General features: G+C 42.2%; 1 protein-coding gene and 1 long non-coding RNA gene across 11 annotated transcripts in view; one reads left to right on the top strand and one right to left on the bottom strand.

Moving 5' to 3' along the window:
* The window catches only part of LOC120400568, a 37,925-nt gene extending 33,729 nt beyond the window's left edge, over nucleotides 1-4,196 (top strand). The window contains exons 5-6 of one of the 2 annotated variants that reach the window (XR_005595897.1): nucleotides 154-239; nucleotides 3,601-4,196. This is a non-coding gene — a long non-coding RNA (uncharacterized LOC120400568). The remainder of the gene's footprint in view (nucleotides 1-153; nucleotides 240-3,600) is intronic. The other variant, XR_005595898.1, reaches the window with a different exon arrangement.
* The window catches only part of LOC120400567, a 118,938-nt gene that overhangs the window by 68,101 nt on the left and 25,789 nt on the right, over nucleotides 1-25,048 (bottom strand). For 6 of the 9 annotated variants that reach the window (XM_039529286.1, XM_039529283.1, XM_039529290.1 and 3 more), the window contains exons 3-4: nucleotides 15,979-16,098; nucleotides 10,794-10,952 (exon numbers count right to left, since the gene is read on the bottom strand). In XM_039529286.1, coding sequence (XP_039385220.1) covers nucleotides 10,794-10,952; nucleotides 15,979-16,098 — 279 coding nt within the window. Of the gene's footprint in view, nucleotides 1-10,793; nucleotides 10,953-11,094; nucleotides 11,254-12,651; nucleotides 12,720-15,978; nucleotides 16,099-23,686; nucleotides 23,884-25,048 lie in introns of those variants that run through there. The other 3 variants (XM_039529288.1, XM_039529291.1, XM_039529292.1) reach the window with 3 other exon arrangements.

Raw genomic sequence — 25,048 nt, 5'->3', positions numbered from 1 at the left:
AATGCCAATATCTTCTCTCTGGTGACATTATAATCATTTCTACAAAGCCAAAGGTCATGTCACAAAGACAGGATTTTAATATCAAGTAATGGAATAAGGGAGTAGATGAAATCTCCAGAAACAAAGATCTTTTTTTCATGCATTTTTCCGCAGCAATACAAAGGAAAGATAAAGCCCCAGAGAACATACATCCAGTTGTACAGTGGTCCAAGAACTGAACTCAGGAACTATATTTAGAGGTACACTGACAATTTAAAAATCATACACTAAAAACAATGTTTTTACCTGTGATATGAACACCCCCTTAGATGAGTAAAACAAAGATTTTTACAAATAAAAAATAGCTTTTTACCATTTATACTGTTTATCTTTTTCATAGTTCAACCACCAAAAAAATGGAAATCAATTAAGCCAGTTTCACTTTGGTTTATACTCAGTCTCATTCTCAGACACTGCAAGGAAAATGTTTATTGGTTTAAAAAACAAACAAAAACCAAACAAAACAAAAACACAAAGTCATGATTCCACTGGAGTTTAAAAGAAAAATAATGGAAAAACATTACTCGTGGGGTTAGACTATTTATACAAAACCTAAATACTGGATCACATTTACTTAATTAAAACACAATGGGTAACATTTTCAAAAGCACCTAAGTGATTTAGGCACTTATGAAAATTTTACCTAATATCAACTAAGCTGATTTCTAACATGGTCTCACCTGGCTGGACATCATGGATGAGGCCAGATGGTGTTAGAAGTGTGTTAAAAATACTTTTTTCCTCCTGTGTTACTAGGGACCTAAACTAGAACACTTCACACACACACACACACAAGATAAAAGAGTTCTAACAACATTCATCTCTATTCCCGTTGGCTGGACAAATCTCGTTAAAGTACAGCAAAAATAAAACAGTATTTAAAATTAGACCTTAATTTACGCGTTAGCTCCTTCTATAAAGGATTTAAAAGAAAACTGATTATCGTTTTTCTACTGTGGTAGCCCCTAAGAGCCCCAGACACATGTCTAGTGCACAGTGGGGCTGTGTACTATACAACACAGAACAATGTTTTCCAAAGTTCTCCAGAAAACATCAGTAATTCTAAGATGGTGTCCAACTCTCCATCTACATTACTAAAATAACCACATTACTGAACCATTAGACAAACCATTGCATTATTTAACTATTAAAAATTGAATATAATAGTTAAACTGTGGGTTAAACTGTACCTAGACAGACAGAGGAAAACCATGTTAAACATATTTTTGTTTAAGTATCTCTCAAAATGAAAACAGTTCTCTAACATGGTTAAAATATGGCTAGAGCACAATCATGTTGTATGTGTACTTTTAAGCACTGAAGTGCAGATGACAGCTAAGTTTCTTTTATAAAACTTATTTTCCATGGAAAAAGGAGTTCACCTCAGCCATTGGTTACCTCTAAGGCCGAAACTTGCCATGGTGAGTTTTGGTATTTTTATTTTTTAAACATATAATTTTTTAAAATTAAAACAGTTCTTAAATTTATGAAGTTGCTAAATGGTTTAATAAAAATAACCAATCTGAATGCTTTTTTTGCATTTCTAAAACTCAGTTTCATTGGCAAAATTAACTTCTTTCTCAAAAGGAGCTGATGAAAGGGGTGTGGTGTCAAAGAGCCATTCAACTGTATTTCAAGATTGAATTGCAAATTAGTCAAAACCACTGAGCCTCTACATGCTCATCTAATCCCCTGCAAATCACTCTCAAACAAGCAACAGGGCATGGATTGAAGTGACCCCTCTAGTATTATAGTGAAGATGGATATATCCATGACTGTTAATCACTTCCTACACCAAGCTGCTTTTAAACCTCATTGGTTAGTCCCACCTGTTGCTAGCAAGGGGACTCCTATAAATGACTCCTGCTTTGAAAACTCCTGTATGCAGTTCTTGTGTAGCAGCCACCAGATTCTCTTGCTGGGAGAAAAGGGAAGGTTGCTATACTGCACATTCAGGGAATCCCAAAGCACTTCACAAAGTGATGATTTGTGTGTCAGTGCTATGACTGGGCTGGTCATGGCAGTGGTCAGACTACAGAACAGGGATGAGTCAAGCAAATCTGGGGCATCCTGCAAATCTATTCTAGGTTCCCCAGATGGATAGCCCAAGATTCAGTGTCAACCTTCTTCTCCCCAGCTGCAATGCCATGGTATCAGAATGAATCTGGGGGATTAGTTCATTGGCACACTAGAGTGTGCATTTGCAAAAGGATTTAAGGGACAGCAGGAGAAGGGGGAACCTGTGAAATACTTCAGCCAGGGCCATGCTAAAAGGGAGGACATCTCAACTCCCCTGGAACAATCAAGTTACAATCTAGAACTCAGTCAATAAAAAGCAGCCCCACTGCTGGCACTATACGCCGGGGGCAATGAAGCACGAACAATTCACATCACAGCCGGTCCTTGGTGGAGTGGAGATCCCCCAGGATGAAGGACCATTATCTAAACTATCTCTCAAGAGTATTAAACTGCACCTCTCTAGGGAGCCCTTCAGACAATAACCCTCGTGTCCTCCTGGCCCATATCCCCATATGAAAACTTCCCCAATGACGGTCTTAGACCAAATGTAATCTATTATGAATGCCCACTTTCCCCCAGAAGTTTGCCAGCCATTCAAGTGAACCTAAGCAGAGTTTCGAGTGTCGCCCCCCTCCCCCACACAAATTGTGTGTGAGAATCATGAAAAACTCCCTGGTTTCAGTCAAGTTTGTTTTGAATTTGGGCCCATTAGAACTCAAAGTGAAACTCCAGGGGTGTGATGTTCAAACTGCGTGAACCAGAACTAGCAAGTCTGGCATAGCTCTACTTCTAGAGCACAAGGCTCTCTTCTAGGAGCTATTACTGAGTGCACAGCGAGTGCCATACCCGCTCACCTAATCCCATCTGGACTGCTTTGTGGGATACTTTTTAAACCATTAGATGCCTAAAGGAAGAACATACTTGTCTTTAGAATAAAAGTTCTTCTCCTGTTTCTCTCACCCCTTCCTTACCCACACCAGTCCCACTATATACTCCACTTCCCTCTCTCCAAAGAGAGCGCTCTCTGCTCCCTAGCTTCTCTTGCCCCCAACTCCCATTCCAACAGCACCAGAACAGGTGCCCCTGAGCCTCACATTCCCTACCTGCCAAGCTCTTCAGCGGCTCCCATAAACCCCAGGGGAACGGGCCAGTCTGATGCAGTAAAACACTTCAGTACTGACTGGCATCCTAATGGGAAAATGTTCCACGTGGCTCCTTCTAATCCCATTGGAGTAGAGGATTGCTCCTGCAGTCAGGACTCTGCTCACTAGGCCTAGTATCTGACTCAGCAGCTATCACCATGCTTCACCAGCAGACTTGGTAGTGCGAGAAACACCACAGTAAGCTTGGAAGCAGTCTTGCCAATAATCATGTCCTTTTCAGGATAATTGTGTCAATCATGAATTATATGAAAGACACTCAGATCTGTATGGCTGGAAAGTGATGGCAGGGTTGCTATTCTTTAGTTTATTCACGCTGGGCAGAGTCACGTTTTTAGTGATAACTTTGTTTTTATTCCCACCATCAAAATACTTGTTTTAGAGCAAGACCTGGGACCAGAGGAAGAGTACATAAATCATCTCCCTTATGGAAACAGCCTGTATATTTCAAGAGATGACATCAATATGATTTATCAAAAACAACCAACAGCTGTGAAATTAAAGAGAAAATTAAGTCCTTTCTATTACTTATGGCTAGAAAACTTCTACCAAAACTATTTCTGAGAGAATATTTTTAATGAAAAATCATAAGGAAAATTGGTCCCATTTTTCATCCAATGCTACTTTCCAGAGATGTTTTAAACCAACATATAGAATGGACTAGAAAGCTACATTCCTACTATACAACTCTATAATTGATTTTAAATGGCTACAGAAAAAAGTTATTCTTTATGGATTGCAATAGACTTTTTCCATATGGGCTGACTCTCCTGTAGTTTTTGTTTTTAACTTGGTTGTATTTTCTCTTTTTGGAAGGTAAAAATTCAACAGCACTATCAGAACTAAGCTAATGATTGATGTATCCTGCAATGGTAGCCATCTTGTAAATTGGGAACCTATCAAAGCCCAAATGTGAGAGACACCAAGTTGGGCTTAACAGACTCAAAATAAGGGACATAAGATAATTAGGGCTGTCAAGCAATGAAAAAAATTAAGTGCACTGTTAAACAATAATATCAAAAAATATTTAAATAAATAGTATTTTGTTTTCTACATTTTCAAATATATTGATTTCAATTACAACACAGAATACAAAGTGTACAGTGCTCACTTTATATTTTTATTACAAATATTTGCATTGTAACAAAAGAAATAGTATTTTTCAATTCACCTAATATAAGTACTGTAGTACAATCTCTATCATGAAAGTTGAACTTACAAGTGTAGAATTATGTACATAAAAATAACTGCATTCAAAAATAAAACAATGTAAAACTTTAGAGCCTACAAGCAAACTCAGTCCTACTTCTTGTTCAGCCAATTGCTCAAACAAGTTTGTTTACATTTGCGGAGATAATGCTACCCGCTTCTTGTTTCAATGTCACCTGAAAGTGAGAACAGGCATTCGCATGGCACCGTTGTAGTCAGTGTCACAAGATATTTACATGCCAGATGCACTAAAGATTCATATGTCCTTTTATGCTTCAACCACCATTCCAGGGGACATGCATCCATGCTGATGACAGGTTCTGCTTGATAATGATCCAAAGCTGTGCGGACCGACGCATGTTCATTTTCATCATCTGAGTCAGATGCCACCAGCAGGAGATTGATTTTCTTTTTTGGTGGTTTGGGCTCTGTAGTTTCCTCATCAGAGTGTTGCTCTTTTAAGACTTCTGAAAGCATGCTCCACACCTTGCCCCCTCAGATTTTGGAAGGCACTTCAGATTCTTAAATCTTGAGTCGAGTGCTATAGCTATCTTTAGAAATCTCACATTGGTACCTGCTTTGCATTTTGTCAAATCTTCAGTGAAATTGTTCTTAAAAACGAAGATGTGTTGGGTCATCATAAAAGACTGCTGTAACATGAAATATATGGCAGCATGCATGTAAAACAGAACAGGAGACATACAATCCTCTCCCCACCCCCCAAGAGTTCAGTCACAAATTTAATTAATGCATTTTTTTTTTTAAATGAGTGTCATCAGCATGGAAGCATGTCCTCTGGAACGATGGCGGAAGCATGAAGGGTCATATGAATGTTTAGCACATCTGGTGCATAAATACCTTGCAATGCCAGCTACAAAAGTGCCATGTGAATGCCTGTTCTCACTTTCAGATGACACTGTAAATAAAAAGCAGGCAGTATTATCTCCCATAAATGTAAACAAATGTGTTTCTCTTAGCGATTGGCTAAACAAGAAATATGGCTGAGCGGATTTGTAGGCTCTAAAGTTTTACATTGGTTTTGTTTTTGAGTGCTGTTATGTAACAAAACAATTTCTACATTTGTAAGTTGCACTTTCATGATAAAGAGATTGCACTACAGTACTTGTATGCTGTGAATGGAAAAATACTATTTCTTTTGTTTATCATTTTTACAATGCAAATATTTGTAATAAAAATAATAAAGCGAGCACTGTATACTTTATATGCTGTGTTGTAATTGAAATCAATGTTTTGAAACGTAGAAAACATCCAAAAATATTTAATAAATTTCAATTGGTATTCTATTGTTCAATAGTACAATTAAAACTGCGATTAATCGTGATTAATTTTTTTGAGTTAATCGCATGAGTTAACTCTGATTAATTGACAGCCCTAAATATTATCTATTCAGGGAGTTGGAAATGATGCAGGATTCATTGCTTTAGTATAAATCACTTCAGTTTCATGATTTTTCATTGCTGATAAGCAGTTCACAACGATAAATATGTGAAGACCAGATATGTGAAGAAAAGTGATGAACTTGAGTCTGAATTATGGATGTCCCTCATAGAGGCCCCAATTCAGGAAAGAACTTAAACACATGATTACATCCACCCCTATTAAGACAGCACTTTCAATCATGCTTAATTTTAAGTATGCACTTTCTGTCCTGAGGAGGGACACTTTCCCGAACTGGAGCCAAAAAGAAACAAACAGTTGACTGCTATGGTGAGTGCAGCTGAGTTCTTCCATTTTTAAAATGGCCAATATAATTTTGTCTGCAGAGGTTCTTTGGTTCCTCCATACGTTTAAATAGAGAACAAATTATTTTTATTTTCTCTGTGAACTCCTGTGGCTGTTTAGAATGCTAGTTAGCTATATATGACTCTGAAAGCTGTCAGGTGAAATGAGTGTTTATTTTGTTTTGAAATGTTATAAAGAAGTGGAGGATAAAGGTTTGTAGGTTTGAAAGAAAAGTTCAAGTTAAAGCCTTTGAGAAGAACCCGTGTTTGGTAGAACCCAGGGTAGGAATAATTTACTAAAATATTTCAGATTTACTTGTTATTTGGACTAATATGCAGTGTAAATATCGTGAAGAGCGATTTATTTTCGTACCAGATCGAATAAATCCAAAGAAAGTGAGAATTTACACCTAACATCTCAGACTTCTGCATTTCCTTCTCCCCATGAGGTCTCTAAAACCTGTTTTACCATGAGAAATAGTACACATTTAAAAAGGTGACAGAAAGGGACAGACAAAATGGAAATACTGGCCCTGATCCTGCAGGATAGTGCAATTATCTGTTCAGAGACCTTCTTGCAATAAAATACAAAATTCATTAACCACCTCCCTGATAACTGAGAATGCATTCCATAAAACTATTTAAAATAAAACAAAGCAAAAATGTAACACTGAAGTTTACACATACTTTCTATTATATTATCTGGCATATAGAAGGAAACCAGGATCTGGTTACTAAATTTTTTTAGAAGTGAGCACATTGAAATCATCTTGATTTCCATTTTGTATGGCTTGTATATAAGTAGCAGGTCACTCAGGCATTAAACAGGAAGTGTTCTGAGACCTGCTTGCAATATCTCAGGGGAGTACAAACTCATGCTCCAGTAATATTTTAATTTTATTTATTTGCCTTTAAGTCTTTATTATAGTACTGGTTGACAAGTTTCCACTGCAACTGTTTGATGGAGAATTCATGGTTTTTGACTAAGCAAAGGACATTTTCCATGAAAACACGATTTCCAGAGATAATTTTAAGCTTTGTCAAAAAAACTGAAAATCCAAAATCTTTTTGGTTTTTCAACAGAGTCAAAATTTCCCCGACCCTATTTCATTTTCATATTAGATCTTAACCTTCAGTACTTGTATCTTTTGGGCACTAAAAGGGTGATTTTCCTTCATTTTACAATGTGAAGAAATCAAAGCATGCCAGTTCTTACAGCGTGTAGAAAAAAAAATCTGTATGTGCATGTGCGTGCAGTGAGCGCTGGGGTTGAAGGAAGGAAATAAAAATAATAGGACCAAAGTCTCTAGCATATTGTGGCAAAACTCCACTGAAGTAATTGGCACTGTGCCCATTGACACTAGTAGAAAATTTGGACCTCAATATTACAACCTGTTACAGGAAAATCTAAGCTTCTGATTAAATAGTTTAAATTGCTCAGAATATTTCTGTAATAGTGTCATGTACTCCTGTAAGAATGGTTGCAATTTCATGAACATGTCTGTTTTATTGTCTCCAGATAGTCTTGAAAACAGTAGCGTAAATTCCCACACACTGTTTTAACCTAACACCAAATGAACCTAATACAAGCGCCATCTAGTGAAGCTGGTGATCATGCAGTTACAAAGGGGGTGGGGGGAAGAGACCCACTGCTGCCCGATTGTTTTGACTTCAACTTGTTAAGGACCCTATGCATAAATAATGCTACAAGTTCGCATGCAACAATAAAACATTGTATTTCCCAGCATAGCATTGTCACTTGGTTTCAGGTTTGGGGGATCCCAGTTTCACCAGTACACTCCCATATCCTGCTAGGAGGATAGTTCAGCTATCCTGAAAATTATTATTAAATTATATTTTATTGCAATGGTGCCTCGGGACCCCGATCATAAACCAGGACCCCACTGTGCTAGCGTTGTGCAAACACACAAGAGGACCCTGCCCAGTGCATTGTCATCACAGCACAACACAATTTTCACATCATCATGTGTTACAACATGTGAAATAACAGGCTAGACTGTGGAACCTTTCCCGATAAGAGAAGCAGGTATGTCTACACTGTTTTAAAACCCTCAGTAGTGAGTCGGGTGACCAGACAGCAAATGTGAAAAGTCAGGACGGGGGAGGGAGTAATAGGAGCCTATATAAGAAAAAGACCCAAAAATCGGGACTGTCCCTATAAAATCGGGACATCTGGTCACCCTAGTAGTGAGTTTCAGCACTCGCACTGCAGCACTAAAAACAGCTGTGGAGACATTTGGGCTCTGGCTAGAGTTTGGGCTCTAAAGCCCAGGGAGGAAGGTGGCTTTCAGAGCCTGAGCTGCAACATCTGCACAGGTTTTTATAGTGCCATAGCACAAGCCTTGCAAGGCTGAGTCTGTAGACCGGCGCTCTGAGGCTTGCTGCTGCAGTTTTTAAAATGCAGTGTTGATATACTCTGACTGGCTTCAGTGGGACTCCTCACATTAGTAAGTATTCACCAATACAAGTTGTACAACCAAGGCCAATTAGTTCCTGAGATCAAAATATCAACTACTGGAGTCCTCAATATTATTCATCAGTGGAGAATAAACAGTTGCTCAAAAATGTTCCTTCTACAATTCTCCTTCCCCATCTAACTTCTGAGGGATTACCAAGATCCAGAACTCATTTGCCACCCCAGTTTCACTTTCTCAGCTTGACACGCAGCCTTGAGAAATAAACTGTGGTGTTTTATTTAAGGCAGCAGCGTTCTCTAGTGCTTAAGGTGAACATGACATGCTCAGCAATGAAGATTCAGGGGGATAGCTCCGATTTATTTATTTTTTAATTAGAAGAGGAATGTAAGTCCTCCCAACAACCTCACAGATCCACAAGCGGACTCCAGGAAAGAAGCTCCATTAGCAATGGATGAGTAGCAAATTCCCAGTATCCACATTTGGGGAGCTACAACCTATGGAAACTGGTTTTTGTGGAGCAGCTGTGGTTTCTAGGTATTGCAACATAATTCTGCCTAGTTTCAAAGTCTAGTTAAATTTGCTAATTGACAACAATTTATTTAGCTCTCAACATGTACAACCCCAAGTGTTTAAATGCAAAGACATGAATACTTAAGGATATTGTAAATCTTACACTAACAAAACACACAGCACAATCTCTGCTGGCATAACTGATTTGAATTTAATAGAAGCTGTTGGGTCCTCAACACTTTTGAAAGACAGACCTTATATGTAGGTGCCTAAGCAAGGATATAAGTGCCAACTTCATGCACCTGTTTTCAAAAATTTTGGCCATAGCCTTTAAAGTCATCTACAAAGGAAAGACCACTGGGCTTCTACTGCATAAGCAGGTGCTTTTCTTAACTTACTTTAACACACAGTCCACAAATAAGGCAGAGTCTAAAATGACCACTCTTCCTGGGGCTTGGATTATTGTTATTTTTTATTATCCCTCAGTATTACATCATAGGGAGGGTGGGTTTTTTGGGTTTTTTTTATTTTTTAAGTCTGCAACATACAAGTTTTTTAAGCATAAGAAAACTGTCTAAAATGTATCCCCTTGAGTTACCAATAAATCCTGAGCACAAACAGACTCTATAGGTTTGGGTTGTCAGAAGTTGTGTTAAACCCTCTGCAGAACTCCTGCATTTTAGGTGCTCAAATGTTATAAAGAAGCAAGGAGGGGGGGAAATAGCACATAACCTACAAAGGATCAGAAATGTGGATACCTTTAGTGACTGCATGATAGCCTGAAAAGTGATTTTATTGGTTCACATGCATTGTCCTCTTTTCTTTTGAATGACTTTGGAAAAGAAAGAGGGTACTTAAGAGTAACTGTTGCTCTTCAAGAGTCACCTCTGTGCATTCAGACTACCTGCCCGCCTTCCCCTCTGCATTGGAGTCCTATATAAATGTAAGGACTCTACAGATAGGGAGGCACATTCCCTCTGCAGAATGGGGCAAGAAGTTCAACTTCACGCAAGATCTCTTTTGCGCAATCCTCCTCCCCACTCCCCCAACACACACAGCTTTTCAAGGAAGTTCCATAGCTCAACACCAAGAGCACAATATCCCACAAGTGCAAAGGCACAGAAGCAATTCTCAAAGAAGAGTAAGTCACACACAGATATTACATTTCCTAAGGATGCCTAAAAAACAACTCCTAAAAATTTACACGTCTCTCTCTCAAGCCTTCCATCATCATAAGGGACCATCCTTCTCATTTCAGTTTACATCTGTTTTATTTCATAGGAGAGCAAGGAGACCATTTGTATTTTCCACAAATCAGAATTTTGTGATTGCTACATAAGAAAAAATAATTTTGTTTTAAACATTTTGATATTTCTTAAAATATTTTAGTCCTAATTTCCTCTGAAAGTGGCTGTCCTATACTTGCGTTTTAGAGCACTAGCCTATTCAAATACACACTTTTTAGCCTTAATTGACATGGAGCTTTCTCTTAGAATGTCCCATTCTTGCATAATCATCATCAATTCAGCTCCACTGCTGGTACCAACAGGGAGAGCTCCAGAGTAATTAACGTGTAAGCTCAGAATAAATTTTCCAGTCAAGCCTTCGATTTATTTCTAAACATTTCCTTATATTTTCAAATCTCCCTTCTTTTCCCTCAAAATAAAGATTCATACCTTTTTTCTTCCTTGCTGTTCAAGATTTTGCTTGAAGTTGAGATCAGACATTTGGATCTGAATTCGTTGCTTTTGAACTTTCTTGTTCAACAAATCCCTGTAACGCACATACATGGCATTTCTCAGCCTGTATAGATTCTTGTAGTTTTCAAGATGGTGCTGGAAAAAAATATCTATATGAATTTGGGGTTTGGGTTTGTTTATTTTTTGTTAAATGTGTATTTTCTTTCCACTTTTACACTAATCACTTCCATTTCCAAAATAATGGACATGGACTTTATTGATCAGAATATAGGCTCACTTTTAGAGTTGTGCAGGAACCAGATTTTTTGCTTCAGAGAAAGAGTTTTTCGATTTTGAATTTTTTTCCGTTCTCAAACAGAATGAATTTTTTCCCCCAGATTTCTCATTAATCAAATTTGGGATGATCAAAACATTGTTTCAATGTGGACTCGTCTCACTTCATAAAACACAAACAAAAAACAAAGTCATTTTGAAACAAAAATCAAAATGCTCCATTCCAAAAAGGTTAAAATGCAAAGTTTCAAAATGACATTCAAATTCGCTTTCAATGAATCTGCATTTTCCAACCAGCTCTACTCATTTCTGTTCTAAGTACAGACATCAGAATCACCACAAACAGGGAATGGAGTCAGAATCTATGTGCTTAGTGGGATCCCTAAACTCCCACATTAGGAGGGGCTGGGAGTGAAGGGAGAGAATATCTTGCATTGCTCTCAAAGAAATGATATGGGCATCCATCTGCTGTGAGGAATGAATGATACTTGAGATTGTGTTGAGGTGGATATCAACCGGAAAGAAGAAGTTGGGAGGGGGGTGAAGAGAACATGTCTCTCTCATCTATCTAATGGCTGTTTCTAAGTATATCTCCCTGCAACCCCTCTAGCAGACCCATTGGCTCTTCCAATTCTGCACTGAAATCCTGTGCGATCCTACTGATTTCAACAGGATGTAAATCAGCACAGAATTTGGTCCCTAAAGTAAGCTGGTAGGCACCACTGGAAGTTACATTCAGTCCTCATTTGAAAACAAGGAGGAAAAGCAGGCTCCTGGGCCCTAGAACTCCTGGAAAGATGGAAGAAAAAGCCAAGGAAGTTATGAAGTGACTTCAGCAGCAGCACCACCATTGCAGTTTAAACAATTACGTACATGCTTTTTTCCCCTGTATATTGGAGGAATGGGGGGGTATCGATGAGTGAAAAATTCCAGTCAACTAAGAGGAAGGGAGTTTGGGTGTGGGAGGGGGCTTGGGGCAGGGGGGTTGAGGTGCCAGATCCAGGGGGCACTCACCTCGGGCGGCTCCCTGCAGGTGGTGACCTGTCCCTGCTGCTGAGGCAGCTCTGCGTGCTGCCCCCGCCCCACTCAGACTGCTGGCTCCGCAGCTCCCACTGGTTGGGAACCGCGGCCAATAGGAGCTGTGGGGGCAGCGCCTGTGGGCGGAGGTAGCACACAGAGCCGCCTAGCCACGCTACTGCTTAGGAGCGGCAGGGACATGTTGCCGCTTCCAGGGAGCCATGCAGAGCCCCACGCCAACCAGACTATAAATCGGACTTTCTATAAAGATAAAAAATGCCAGTTTATAGAGCTTTCCGATTAGTACAGGGCCAGACAACACAGCTTTTACTGGTTTTAAAACCTATCAAACCTTTTGATGAAACATTCCTAGAAGGCTGGAAAATAGTTCAGCAGAAAGAGGGGTGATTGCTGCCATGAAAACAGAGAAGCATATTCTGCAGTGCTGACTGGAAGGGGCTGACTTCACATTTTGCCTCCACAACCCTCCAGCTGTGGACGTAATTCTAATCCACACATCTAAGCAGCTGTTTTTATGCAGTACCTGGATTAAGGTGCAGGCACCAACGTTCAGCGATGATTCTTGTCATAAGACACCTTCAGAGGGACTAGCTTCACAAAGCATTAGAGAGAAAGAGACACCTATAATCATGCTCTTTTAAAGAAGTTTTTGATGTGACAAATAAAACCAAGAGAACGGGGAAGAAAAAGAGAACAAGTCACAAGTTGTTGTTTTTGGTTTTTTTTAAAAGTAGGTTCAGTTTAGGCTCAATCTGAAAAAATCTTATTAAAAATAAAAAGCGCTTTGCCATTTTAACAGTTGTTTTGTGTATCCTTACTTTCTTTATACGGTCTTTAAATTACGGGGGGGAGGGACACAGTGAAAGACAAACATCTTTGATGTATTTAGGAATTGCTTAGGATAATAAAATAAAGCTAAGGAAACAGGCATGTGAATTAACACTTTTTAAAATACTTCCTAGCTCCAGGACCTTTTGGGCTTCTCGGGAAAAGTTTTAGTAGAACTTCCATTCAAGTCAATTGACTGCTGGGAGTTACTGAGCTGCACTGGAAACACTCGTTATTTGAATGCCCTAGGTATGAGTCAGATTTTCATTTGGAAAAAAAACAAACCACCACACCACACCACACACCCCTAAGCGCCAGCAAGTCACTCTACGGAATACCTCATAAAAAGAGAGCATACTACATATGGAAAAAAGTGACTTGCCACTAACTGTTGGCTGCAGTGAGTCTGTCAGCCAAGTCATAGTGCACATACAGGTCCTGTATGGCTAGAACTTATCAGACAATTAGAAGGTCTCCCTCTATGATATCGTGAAATTAGATAATGGATAATTCAGGTAACAAAATTCTCTCTCAGCTCAAGCTTGCATCTACATCACTGTATTAAAGCATACAGTTAGTATTCTGGTAACTAGAATACTATCCGGTAGTATATTTAGAGCCCAGTTCTGTGCCACTGAAGTCAATGAGTCTTGCCATCAACTTCAGTGGCTCAAGAACAGGCCATAGGGGTAGGTTCATAATGGAAGATGTCTGAAAAATCCATGAGCAAAACTGCACACCTATATTTATACATGCAGTTACTATGACTGCATGTTCAATACTAAATTACAGTAGAACCTCGGAGTTATGAACACATGGGCAATGGAGGTTGTTCGTAACTCAAATGTTCGTAACTCCAAACAAAACGTCATGGTTCTTTCAAAAGTTTACAGCTGAACATTGACTTAATACAGCTTTGAAACTTTACTGTGCAAAAGAAAAACGCTGCTTATAATCATCTTAATTTAAAATGAAACAAGTGCAGAAACAGGTTTTTTTAAACTTGTCTATTTTTTTAAATTAAACTTTCCCTTTAGTAGTTAACATTTAAAACTGTACTGTCCTGTATTTGCTTTTTGTGTGTGTCTCTCTCTCTGCTGCCTGTTTGCATACTTCCAAATGAGGTGTGTGGTTGACCAGTCAGTTCATAACTCTGGTGTTACATAACTCTAAATATACAACATCCCAACAATTGTGCATGCAAATGTAAGAGCACAATTGTACACATACTTTATACACAAATCTCAAAACGCCTTTAAAAATTTGGGTCACTGTATTTCATGGTAAGTCATTTGAACACTAGTAATAAACTTATATCCAAGTACCGTTCAATACTTAAAGCTGGAAGTGCATAAGTATCGTACAATACAACAGCCAGTGCTTTCTTGTGTCTTCGAGCTAAATGCATGTGCAATATCAGCTTTATGTCTGATCTATCTGGGAATTATGTGCTGCATTAATTTGGGGACAGGTGACTCTACCAGGTCTTTTCTTTCTCCATCTTCTATGACCTGGTGTTCTTAATTCTAAATCAGAAGAAACTTAAGTATGAATTTTTTTGTTCACTTCTCTGTGTATTCAAAGTGCCAATATACTACCTACTATTATATTGATAACACTCTGCATATTTACAAATAGAAAATAAATATTCTCAGGTTAATATATTGCAGAATAACTGAAATAAACTCAAAGTATCATAGTGAGTTCCCAGCAGATGGTGCTGTTGACTATGGTCTGGTTCAATACTACCAGGTTCCCACTGGCCCAAGCGGAGCATATTGTCATCCATTTTACCCCTACCACAGCAGAATTTCTGTGGTCAGTGTCTCAGTAAACTGCCAGGCCCCAAATCAATTTTCAGTAAATATGCGTGCTTTACTCAATGGCAGCTAAGTAAGTAAGGGTGCCTGCTTTTCTATATAAACTGTTTTGGACCCTGACAACAGATGGAGGTTTGATCGCCAAGTTCCCAAAGAACTTATTATAGCATCATAGTTGTATGGGGATATGATGCAACAACCCACAACATCTCTATATGTTATATACTACTTTGTCTGTACACAAATGTCCATCAGGGAGATATTACAGAAAGCAAAAAATATTGATAAGATTTATCTTCTTTAAATCAATTAAAATTGGGGCTTTAAATACAATGACAGTGTCTCTTCAACTTAATATAGTAACACCCCTTTGGCACCTCCTAGAACTTCCAGACTGGCACACTACTACATGCCATGGCCACTCAGAACTTCACTGAGGCACTTGAGCTAACGGAGAATCTGCTTTAGCCATTAGCAATGTTGGAGTTAGGTCACGCACACCGGACAGTTTCTGATTCATCCAACAAAGTGCAGTGGTAAACTCACCAGGTAGGCACAAGCCAGGTCACAACTACACAGCAATGTATAGCAGTATAAAGGTGAAAAAAATTGCCTTCCATTACACCACAAGGTGGTACCTGGCAACTGCCATATTATGAAATGGACATTCACTAATATTGCCCATATAATGTTTACTTTAGCTAAACTTTCAGTTTGATACACAGCTGAGCATTCTAACCTAAGAGTTTACAAATAGCTAATAAGCCACACTCCCTGGTTTATCTGCAAGCTGCTTTAAAACAAAACAAAAAAAATCTATCCGTTATAAGAGCAACCTGACTCTCCCAAGTAGTATACTGGTAATTACAGCTACCTCAATTCCCATGAGTCTTCTGGTTTGAGGAGAGTTTTTAATACTAGAACTGGACCATTGGGTCCAATTTTTCTCATTTACAGCGAAGTAGGTCAAGAGCAACGCCACTGAAATTAATGGAACACCACAAAAGGGTAAAATGGGCATTAACATCAGCATCAGTTCCTTTATCAGCCAAAGGAATGAATGAGCCCTACCAACCAGAGAAGCCATCAGGCCATGTGGATAACAATGGAGCGCTCTCTGGGTTCTGGTAATCCAAATGTTCTAACTCTATGGAATTATTACACACAGTTTAAATTATCTGCAAACATCATACTGGAATTACCTGTTCTAGCAGGGCCCGTTTCATTGCATCTTCTTTGTCTTCATCACTAAATGATGACTTGTTGTTCCTCTTCTTCCCATTGTCATCTTTCATCATCATTTTTTGGGGGGTTTTGTCATTCTGGACAGAAATATATGAATGTCAAAACAGGGGCTTTAAAATATGTATCCCTTCTTCAGTGCATAACAGAACCCTTGCTTGGTCTCTTTCACTCAAATCAAAGAATAACCAAATAATACAAAAGTTAAACTTCCAGAATTGTGGCAGTGTGGAGCTAATGCTTGGCTCAGCTTGAGAATTTGTTTATAAGTCTTAATCCATAAATATTTTCCACTCAGTTATTGATCAGTATTAATATTGGTTAGTAAAGTATTCCAGAGAATATATACAAACTAGTATAAGAACTTTGTTTCTATGGCTGTCAGTTACTGACTTCACTGTATGTGCTTGAACCAGATCACTGGCAGATCTCCCGCTCCAAGTGCAAAGGCCTCATGAATGGCTACATCTACTTAATGACGTTTTCACCTTTTTTAAAAAAGCAATTTTGAATGGTGTACACCCACCCACCCACTTCCAGAGTCTAATCCCAATTACCAAACATACACCTTCATCAAACTGGAGGTAGAGATGTAAACTCGTATTTCTGCTCCGCTTGAAAGTAACACACGCAAGCACCTGGGTTAATGCAGTCCCAAATCATTGGCCCTAGAGCCAGGATTTTGCAAGCTGCACCAGCAACCTGTAGAAGTTTCCCTATATATATTTTACAATCTCTGCCAGAACCCAAAACCTGCTAGATGCAGCCGCACTCACATACAAAACTCAGAAGTTCCAAATCAAGGGACCTGTAATGTGATGGGTCCAACACACTTAGTAAATTCTTCTAAACTCAGAAATGTTGGAATATCAAGGTGCCACAGATTATTTCTTGTAAGATCTATAAGAATGTAAGAACCACAGACCCCCTCCCCAAAGAAAAGTTAATCTAGAGATATAGCAGTGAGATTATATCCATGCCTTACTCAAACTAAACCGGATTAGAACATTGTGGCTTTACAAACAATAAATGTTAGAGGACCAGGAAACTATGTCAAGATAAATAAAATGAAGCATGGAATGGCAGAACTGAGGTACCCAATCACCCTTAACTCTGACCTTAAACTACTCTGTATACTGTTTATGCTGCCCTGTCTGGTTTATTAGGTATCTCTCAGGCTGTATCCAGAATTTGGAGCAATTTACCAAACACCATGGTGGATTTTCCATCAGATAATTTTAAAATCAATCTTGATTTAAAATCTAGGAATTATTTTGGGGAAGTTCTATGGCCTGTGTTATACAGTAGGTCAGACTGGATGATCACAATCATCCCTTCTGGACTTAGAATCTATAAATCTAGAAAATGAGCAGGATCCCAGTATTTAGAGAGCAGACATGTTTAAAGTGAGGATCTGGTAGCCTTTGATTTTGAGATTTTTGTTGGAATTGCAGTTAGCGAAGGCTGTTGGTTGCAGAGTGAATAGAATATGAGTGAGTATTGGTGTCTCTCTCAGCCTGTTCTGGCCTACTCTAGGAGCTCAGTTTTTGATCTTGATGCTCTGGCTGCAAGAAGACATTTAATTTTATATAGCAATTCTGGCTGTGGAAAACTTTTTGCTTCACTTATTTTTAAATCACAAACCTGTGGCTTGTTTGTTCATCAGCCAGCCTTGGCTTACTTGGCCCATCTCATGGGCCTACCATGTTCTTCTTCGAGTGATTGCTCCTATGTATTCCAGTTCGCTATAGTGCAGGATATATACCCCAGCCGGCCCGTCCGCTCCTCAGTTCCTTCTTTCCGCCCGTGGCCGTTGGAACAGTGGAGCACAGCGACCTCCACTTCCCTAGCTACTCGTAGTTTTTCTCGTTCTGTTTATAGTTGTAGTTAACTCTGTTTGTTTGTAGAATAGTATAGTGTATTTATTTTGCAGGGTGTCCACAGCGTTTTCTAATGCTCGGTCGGCCACAAGCCGCTGCTGACAAGCTCCTAAGTGCCTCGAGGGATCTTACCTCACAGATAAGTGCCGCATTTGTGAGGCCCTTAATCAGTGAACAAAGGGGAGCGGGGCTTTCGTTTTAAACAGCTCCTGAGGAGGCAGCTCTTGCTCCTCCGCTTTTCATGGCGCTCCTCGGCACCGGATCGCGGTGCCGCCAAGGCCTCCTGGCACTACGGCATGGACCCCTCTCCTGGAAGATGAAGAGTTACTCCGGCCAGGCAAGAGGTGCTGGAAAGCTCGGTCGAGCTCGCTCTGAAGCTGCGTCCGAGCCGCCTGCTGCGCTACGCTCAACAATATCCGCACCTTTCGCCAGGCAAGAGCCGTCGAGTCCGGTGCTGGAAAGCTCCGAGCCGCCTGCTCCGATGCTCAGTCGGATCGCCCGCAAATACCGCACCAATAACTCCGGCCAGGCAAAAGCCGTCGAGTCCGGTGCTGGTAAGCTCCCCGGTACGGACCGTGGTCGAGCTCGCTATGAAGCTGCATCCGTGGTGCCAGTTAGGGTCGAGCTCACTATTCCCTCCACGCTGGAGACAGTGTGGCTGATTGCAACGACAGCATCTACGCTGCCTCGATCCCGGCATCGATGGGCAAGCCTGCCTTGATCAAACCACCCTACCTCGGCAGTCCCGCAGATGTTCTCGGTCCCGTCACCGATCTAGGTCTCGGCACCGTTCTCCATGTTGGTACCAGTAGTGCTCACGGCACCGGTCAGCATTCGGATTCCCGGTCCGGGACACTCAGTACCGATCAAGCCCCAGGCACCGGGACGCTCGTAGCCACTCCTGATCATCGAGCCTCGCACCCTCGGTCGACCGCCCGGCACAGTGGCAGGTCCGCTCGTCTGTCTACCGGTACTGATCCCCGGTGCCGCATCGAGTGACATCAGTTACAGACGGAGACTCTACCAAGAGCTTTTCAGCTCCTCCAGGGCCATCCAGCCACGCATCAGTGTCGTCCCGTGCGGACACTTCATATGCGTAGCACTCTGTTTTCCGATGTGTCCTCCAGAGTCTTCCAGGAGACCTATCAGTGGTCATTCTGGACGCCTTGAGTGTACTCCCACGCCAGAGGCGTACTGGGGACCCCATCTCGCTCCGTTCCCTCGGAGCTCCGGGTGCCAGAGGTGACAATTAGTCGTCCCCGTCCGACCGGTACAGAGCAACCCCCGGTTTGGCACCGGGCTCCCAGATCCCACTGGATCAGCGTTCGTCCAGAAGCTCGAGCCCACACAGGACCCGCTTGTCCCTGGCCTTTCTTCTTCCTCCTCCCCAGATGAGGCGGGGGCAGGAACATACCCCTCCGGCCCTCTTCTAATTGAAATGCGACCAGCCCCTAAAGCCAAAGAGGCTGGGCGTGTGGTCTTACTGGGCCGTAAGATGTACCCGGAGGGGGCCCTGCAACTTCGTGTAGCGAACCAGCAAGCCCTGCTTATCCGCTACTATGGGTGGCAGTAGGCAAATTTACAGAGTCGGTTCTTCGGAACTCCCGTCAAGAGTTCAATGCCCTCCTGCAGCAAGGGATGGAGCTGGAGAGAGCTTCCCTCCAGGCCTCATTGGAAGCAGCTGACTCCGCTGCCATGACTCTGGCCTCGGGTGTTGCCACGCGGCGCGTTTCATGGCTCCAGTTGTCGAGCCTTCCCTCCCAGCTGTGGCACGCTATACAGGTCTTGCCCTTCAATGGCACAGGCCTGTTCTCTGCAAACACTGGCCCTAGCCTGCAGAACCTAAAGGGCAGCAGGGTCACTTTGCTCTCTCTCTCGACATGCACACGCCGGTGATTCAGCACCAACGTTTCCGTCCCCACCCTCCGCTCTTTCCCTGCGCCTTGACAAAGTCAGGACTTGGCCAGCGGGCGTGGCTTACACGGTCATGGCCATCAATCCGCACCCCAAAGGGGTCCTTCTAACCACCAATGGGGCAAAGCCTACCCATCCTCGCCCCTCCTGGGGACCCTCTCACGAGCGATTCCTCTGGCAAGACTCTTCATCGGAGCTATACAGGAGGTACCTAAGGGCGAAACCTAATCCCCTAGGCGAAGGGAGGTCTCAGACCTATCCTAGACCTGCGGGAACTCAACAAGTCACGATGCAGAGTCCCGCATGGTACCCAGGGCGACCGTCATCCCATCCTGGGATCCCGGAGACTGGTACGCCGCCCTCGATATGAAGGGCACGTGTTTTCACGTCGCCATTTCTCTTCCACACAGAAGGTACCCTTGGTTTGGGGCCTACCATCCTTATTCCCAGTATACGGCCCTCCCGGTTGGCCTCTATACAGCCCAGGGGTGTTCAAAGTGCAGGGCTGTTCTCTGTATCTAGGTGGCTCATTCGAAGAACCACCGGGCCCAAAGTACCAGTCATGTGGGCATCGACACGAACCTATTCCTGTGTCTAGGCCTGATGATCAATAGTAAAATCCACTCTGATTCCCATTCAGGGAAGGGAATTCATTGGGGCCGTCCTGGACTCCAGACTCGCCAGAGCCTGCTTACCTCAGCCTTGGTTTCAGGCGAGGGTAACAGTTGTATAAGGTCTATGGACCTTCCGCCAACCCTGAGTCACGTGGCTGTCTACGTTTGCAACCAAACATGCCAGGCGCCTCTGTTCACTTCAATCGTGGCTCACCTGGGTGTGCCACCGGGCAGAGATGCCATACAGCCTAGGCTCCTCCACCGAGTCGGCGTCCTCCCGGTGTATCCGGGATGCTGTTTCATTCACCTCGGGTCCTCATGACAGACAGCCCATCTCTCGGCTGGGTGCGCACCTGGCGTGGTCAGCGCAAGAGCTGGCCTTACACATTAATGTCTGAGAGCTGAGAGCAGTCTGCCTTGTGTACCAGGCGCTTCAGCAGATCCTTCCTGTCTCACAAGTGGTAGTTTCCTCCCGTCTTTATCTATTCCGTTTTCCAGAAGTGGGTCTTTCCCCGCATAGCCCTCCTCGCTCGAGAGAAATTCTCCTCATTCCAAGGCCTCTCCCCAGGCTCGGTCTTGGAGGATTTTCCTGAGGCCGTGGATCAGCCATCTACCGTACGCTTTCCACTGTCCCCGCTGGTTCACAAGGTCCTGCTCAAACTCCGCAGGGACAGAGCGCCCCTGATCGGGATCGCTCCAGTGTAACCTGGGCAGCACTGGCACACCATGTTGCTACACCTGTTGGTAGCAACCCTCTTGGCACAGACCCCATGGCGTGGGATCACAGCAACCTTCACCACCCGGTCTTGTAATCCCTGCACCTCACAGCAGGACTCCTGCGTGGCTAAACCGATCCGATTCTCCGGGTGGTATAAAATCATCCATTCGGTTGAAGTATTTGGCTCATGCTGCTCGCTCCATTCCATCTGGTTCCTCAGGGCTTCCGCCAGTGGGGCCCCGCCATAAACCTGGCTCTTCAATCGGGTTCTAACCAGTTTTATGACTGCCCTATTCGAGCCAATGTCTACATGCTCGTTGACATAACTGTCCTGCAAGACCATTTCCTGTAGCCTTGCCTGCGGCCACACGAGTCTCCGAGCTTCAGACTCTCACAATAGGCCCAAGGTATACTGTGTTCCTCAAGGACAAGGGCAGTTATTACCACGTCCGACCTGCCTCCCTAAGGAGGTGTCGGCCTTTTATATCTACCAGGATATCTTCCTTCCGATCTTCTTTCCGAAGCCACTCTCTTTGCAAGGAGAGCAACGGTTACCCTCCTTCGACATCTGTACTATATCTAGCGGACAGAGCCCTCTCCCAAAACCTTCATCGGCATACCTGTCTCCTCCTAGAGGATTTCATCTTCAATGACGTCGTGCATCTGCACCTCTTCTGTTTTGGCCCATGTTCCATAGAGCCACATTGCTGCACATTCCGCCAGGGCTCAGGCTTCTCTGCTGCCTTCCTGGCTCGCATTCCCTTTCGGGGGATGTGTTGTACACCTATCTGGTCCTCGGTCCACACCTTTGCCTCATTGGTCCCGGAGTCCAGAGCTGTTGCAGCCTCTAGCTTAGCGGTTGCGTTCTCCAACATCTAACTCCGACCCCACCGCCTATGTAAGGCTTGGGAATCACCTAACTGGAATGCATAGGAGCAATCACTCAAAAGAAAAAAAGCGTTTACTCACACCGTAACTGTTGTTCTTGAGATGTATGCTCCTATCCATTCTCCTTCCCCACTGTAGAAGGAACTGAGGAGCGGATATATCCTGCGCTATCGCACACCTAACTGGAATGGATAAGAGCAACACATCTCGAAGAACAACAGTTACTACGGTGAGTAACCGTCTTTTCTTAAATTACTCCCATAAAATGAGCCCGCAGAAGGGTGATATTCCGGGGAATTTGGTCCCAACAGAAACCAATCATTGTATGAGGCAACTCTTAAAAGGTCCAGATTTGCATGGTAATTGTTTTGGGAGTGATAGAAGCACCCACACCAATAATTAAGTAGTTGGGAGCTAAAATAAGTCAAATTTAAAAAAAAAAAAAAAAGTTAATCTGCTCCTCAAATTTGAGAGGGCAAGGAGAACAAGCTTTATAGCAGATTGGCTGTACTCTTAAATATTTATGTGCATGTGCTCCAGGCAGTGAAAATGTGTTGTTTGGGATTCAGTGTGAACACACTTTTGCTGACAAGAGACCAAAGTCAATATCGGAAACTGCTACCTCAAATAAATTTGGTACTATTTAAAAAAAAAAAAAGCATTTATGCAACCTTGCATATTCTTCCACAGTGATACAACTGGTTGTAATATGTCCAGAATAGCATTGAATTTATATTGGTAGTTAGTGAAAAGTACTGTATAACACACACAATAAAGCACACAGGACAAAAGTTTGCTAAAAATATAGAAAAAGAAGAATGATCTACATCTAAAAAGAATCCATGTTAAAAACAAAAACTCAAACTATTGATTTTCCTCCTATTTACAAAAATCTGTCTCTTTGGATGGGGACCAAGGTACAGCTCAATAAGCACATTGCTCACAGTGGGAAGAATCCCCCTTACATTGTAATTAATTCCTTGCTACCAAGGCCACATTGCAAACATGCATAATCCTGGCCATTCCCGTCCTGCAGAAAGGTCTGTGTGTGAATACTGAGTTTAGAAAAATGGCAGCCTGCCATAGCACAGCAGTTGCAACAAAAGCGAGAAGGAGAGAGTCTGGACTGAGCACAACTTTGCTTCGAGCAAAATGCATCAACTGTAACTATAGTAAAAAACGTGATGGAGAGAATACACTGCCATTGCTGTGCACTGCAGCCAGTTCTATTTGAGGGGGAGAAGAAAATCTGACAGACAAGCTAAACTCAAAACTATCACAGGAGACGCCTCCCAATGCCTTGGATGGGCTACAACCCAGGTGCCTGAATCAAGAACTGAGACAATCATTAGCACACAGTCTCAAAGGCTCAGAGGTCCTTATCAAAAGTAAATCAGTGGAATAAACATCCTTTACATTACAGATGCAGACATATCTATGCCCATGCTGGGGTAGCCTTGAGTGACACATGGTTCATGTCTGAAGAGAGATTGAGTGATGGTCCAAACACATGCTCTTTACTCCTCTCCAAGCATGTAAGATTACTTTGCCTAGGGCTGGTCTACACTACGGAGGGGGGAGAAATCGATCTAAGTTACGCAACTTCAACTATGTTATTCACATAGCTGAAGTCGACGTACTTAGATCTACTTACCATGGTATCTTCATTGCAGTATGTTGACAGGAGATGCTCTCCCATCGATTCCCCTTGCATGTCTCATTGAGGTGGAGTACTGGAGTCAATGCTAGAGTGATCAGCAGTCAATTTATTGCATCTATACTAGACACAATAAATCGACCCCCGCTGGATTAATTGCTGCCTGTCGATCCGGCCAGTAGTGTAGATAAGCCCTGGGAATTATAAACTTTACTGTTGATTTCCCATACCTTCTCAGTGCAACTACAGGCACTTTGCTCCACCAAGGAAGTCAGCCCAGGCACCCTGTTTGGCCACTTATAGCTGTCTCTGTGCTTTTTACCACCCTCTCCCCAGAACAGAATGCCCTTCTGAGCTGGTCCCCAAAGCCACATCATCGCCTTCCTCTTCCACCATACCTACATGAAACTGGCCAGTTAGGTGCCCAACTTCCTGTTTTTATTATATTTTAGAACCAAGTCTTTGCTCTATCATGGCGTGCACTTGTCTTCACTGAGCATTTGTATAATCTTTCCCTCTCTCCTGATCGGTTGTCTTGTAACGCCACATACCCACAGTTGTGCCATGTCTGAAATTAATTTATAAGCTTCATGTAAGCACCTGTCTTTTGTCTGTATTGGAAGGTGACTGACACAATCCTGGGCACTGATGATAAAGTAAATAACATTGTAATAGGAATGATATACCTAAACCTGAATGAGGTTTGACTATCATGAGTCTGTGGCTACTCATTTATCTCCTAACAAGAAAATCCACTTCTAGAGTTCTGGCCCAAGAACAAGAGGGTTGAGGGGAAAAAAATGGTGATCTATTACTGCAAAAGTCTCAGTGCTACAGGTGATTAAATAACCAGGAGTGAACTTAACAAAGCAACGTTTGGGTCCCCTTTAAAGTCATTCGTTTGGGCTGCTTAGCTGCAATGCCTATTATTCTGTAGGTAGTTTTCTTTGTGCTATCACAGGCTCCAAACACTGTGCTATGCCAGCTGAGTGGGATTCAATTCCAAGCAGGCAGGTGAGGAAACAATTTGTAGAGGAAGGAAAGGAAGTAGCATAAATGATGCAATGATAGCATTGTGTAAAATTCATTCATACACAGTGCAGTATCACAGCATATACACCACGATAAACAGAGAAATTTCAACAGATGAATAATCAGTTAAAGGAACAAAACCTACATTAACATGCCTAAACCAAATTCAGACCTGCAATTATATGAAGTCAATGGAAATGCACTGTTTAAACCAGATATGAGTGTCACTCACTTGGTGTGTTAATGTAGCTCTTTTCTTTAACTGATTATTTATCTGTTGAACTATCTCCACGGCATACTTGTGATACTGCATTGAGTCCATATGAA

This window comes from Mauremys reevesii, linkage group 3 (genome assembly GCF_016161935.1).
Source record: "Mauremys reevesii isolate NIE-2019 linkage group 3, ASM1616193v1, whole genome shotgun sequence".
NCBI classification, from domain to species: Eukaryota; Metazoa; Chordata; order Testudines; family Geoemydidae; genus Mauremys; species Mauremys reevesii.
The sequence above is the reverse complement of the archived record's forward strand: the minus strand, read 5'-3'. Positions and strand labels throughout refer to the sequence as shown.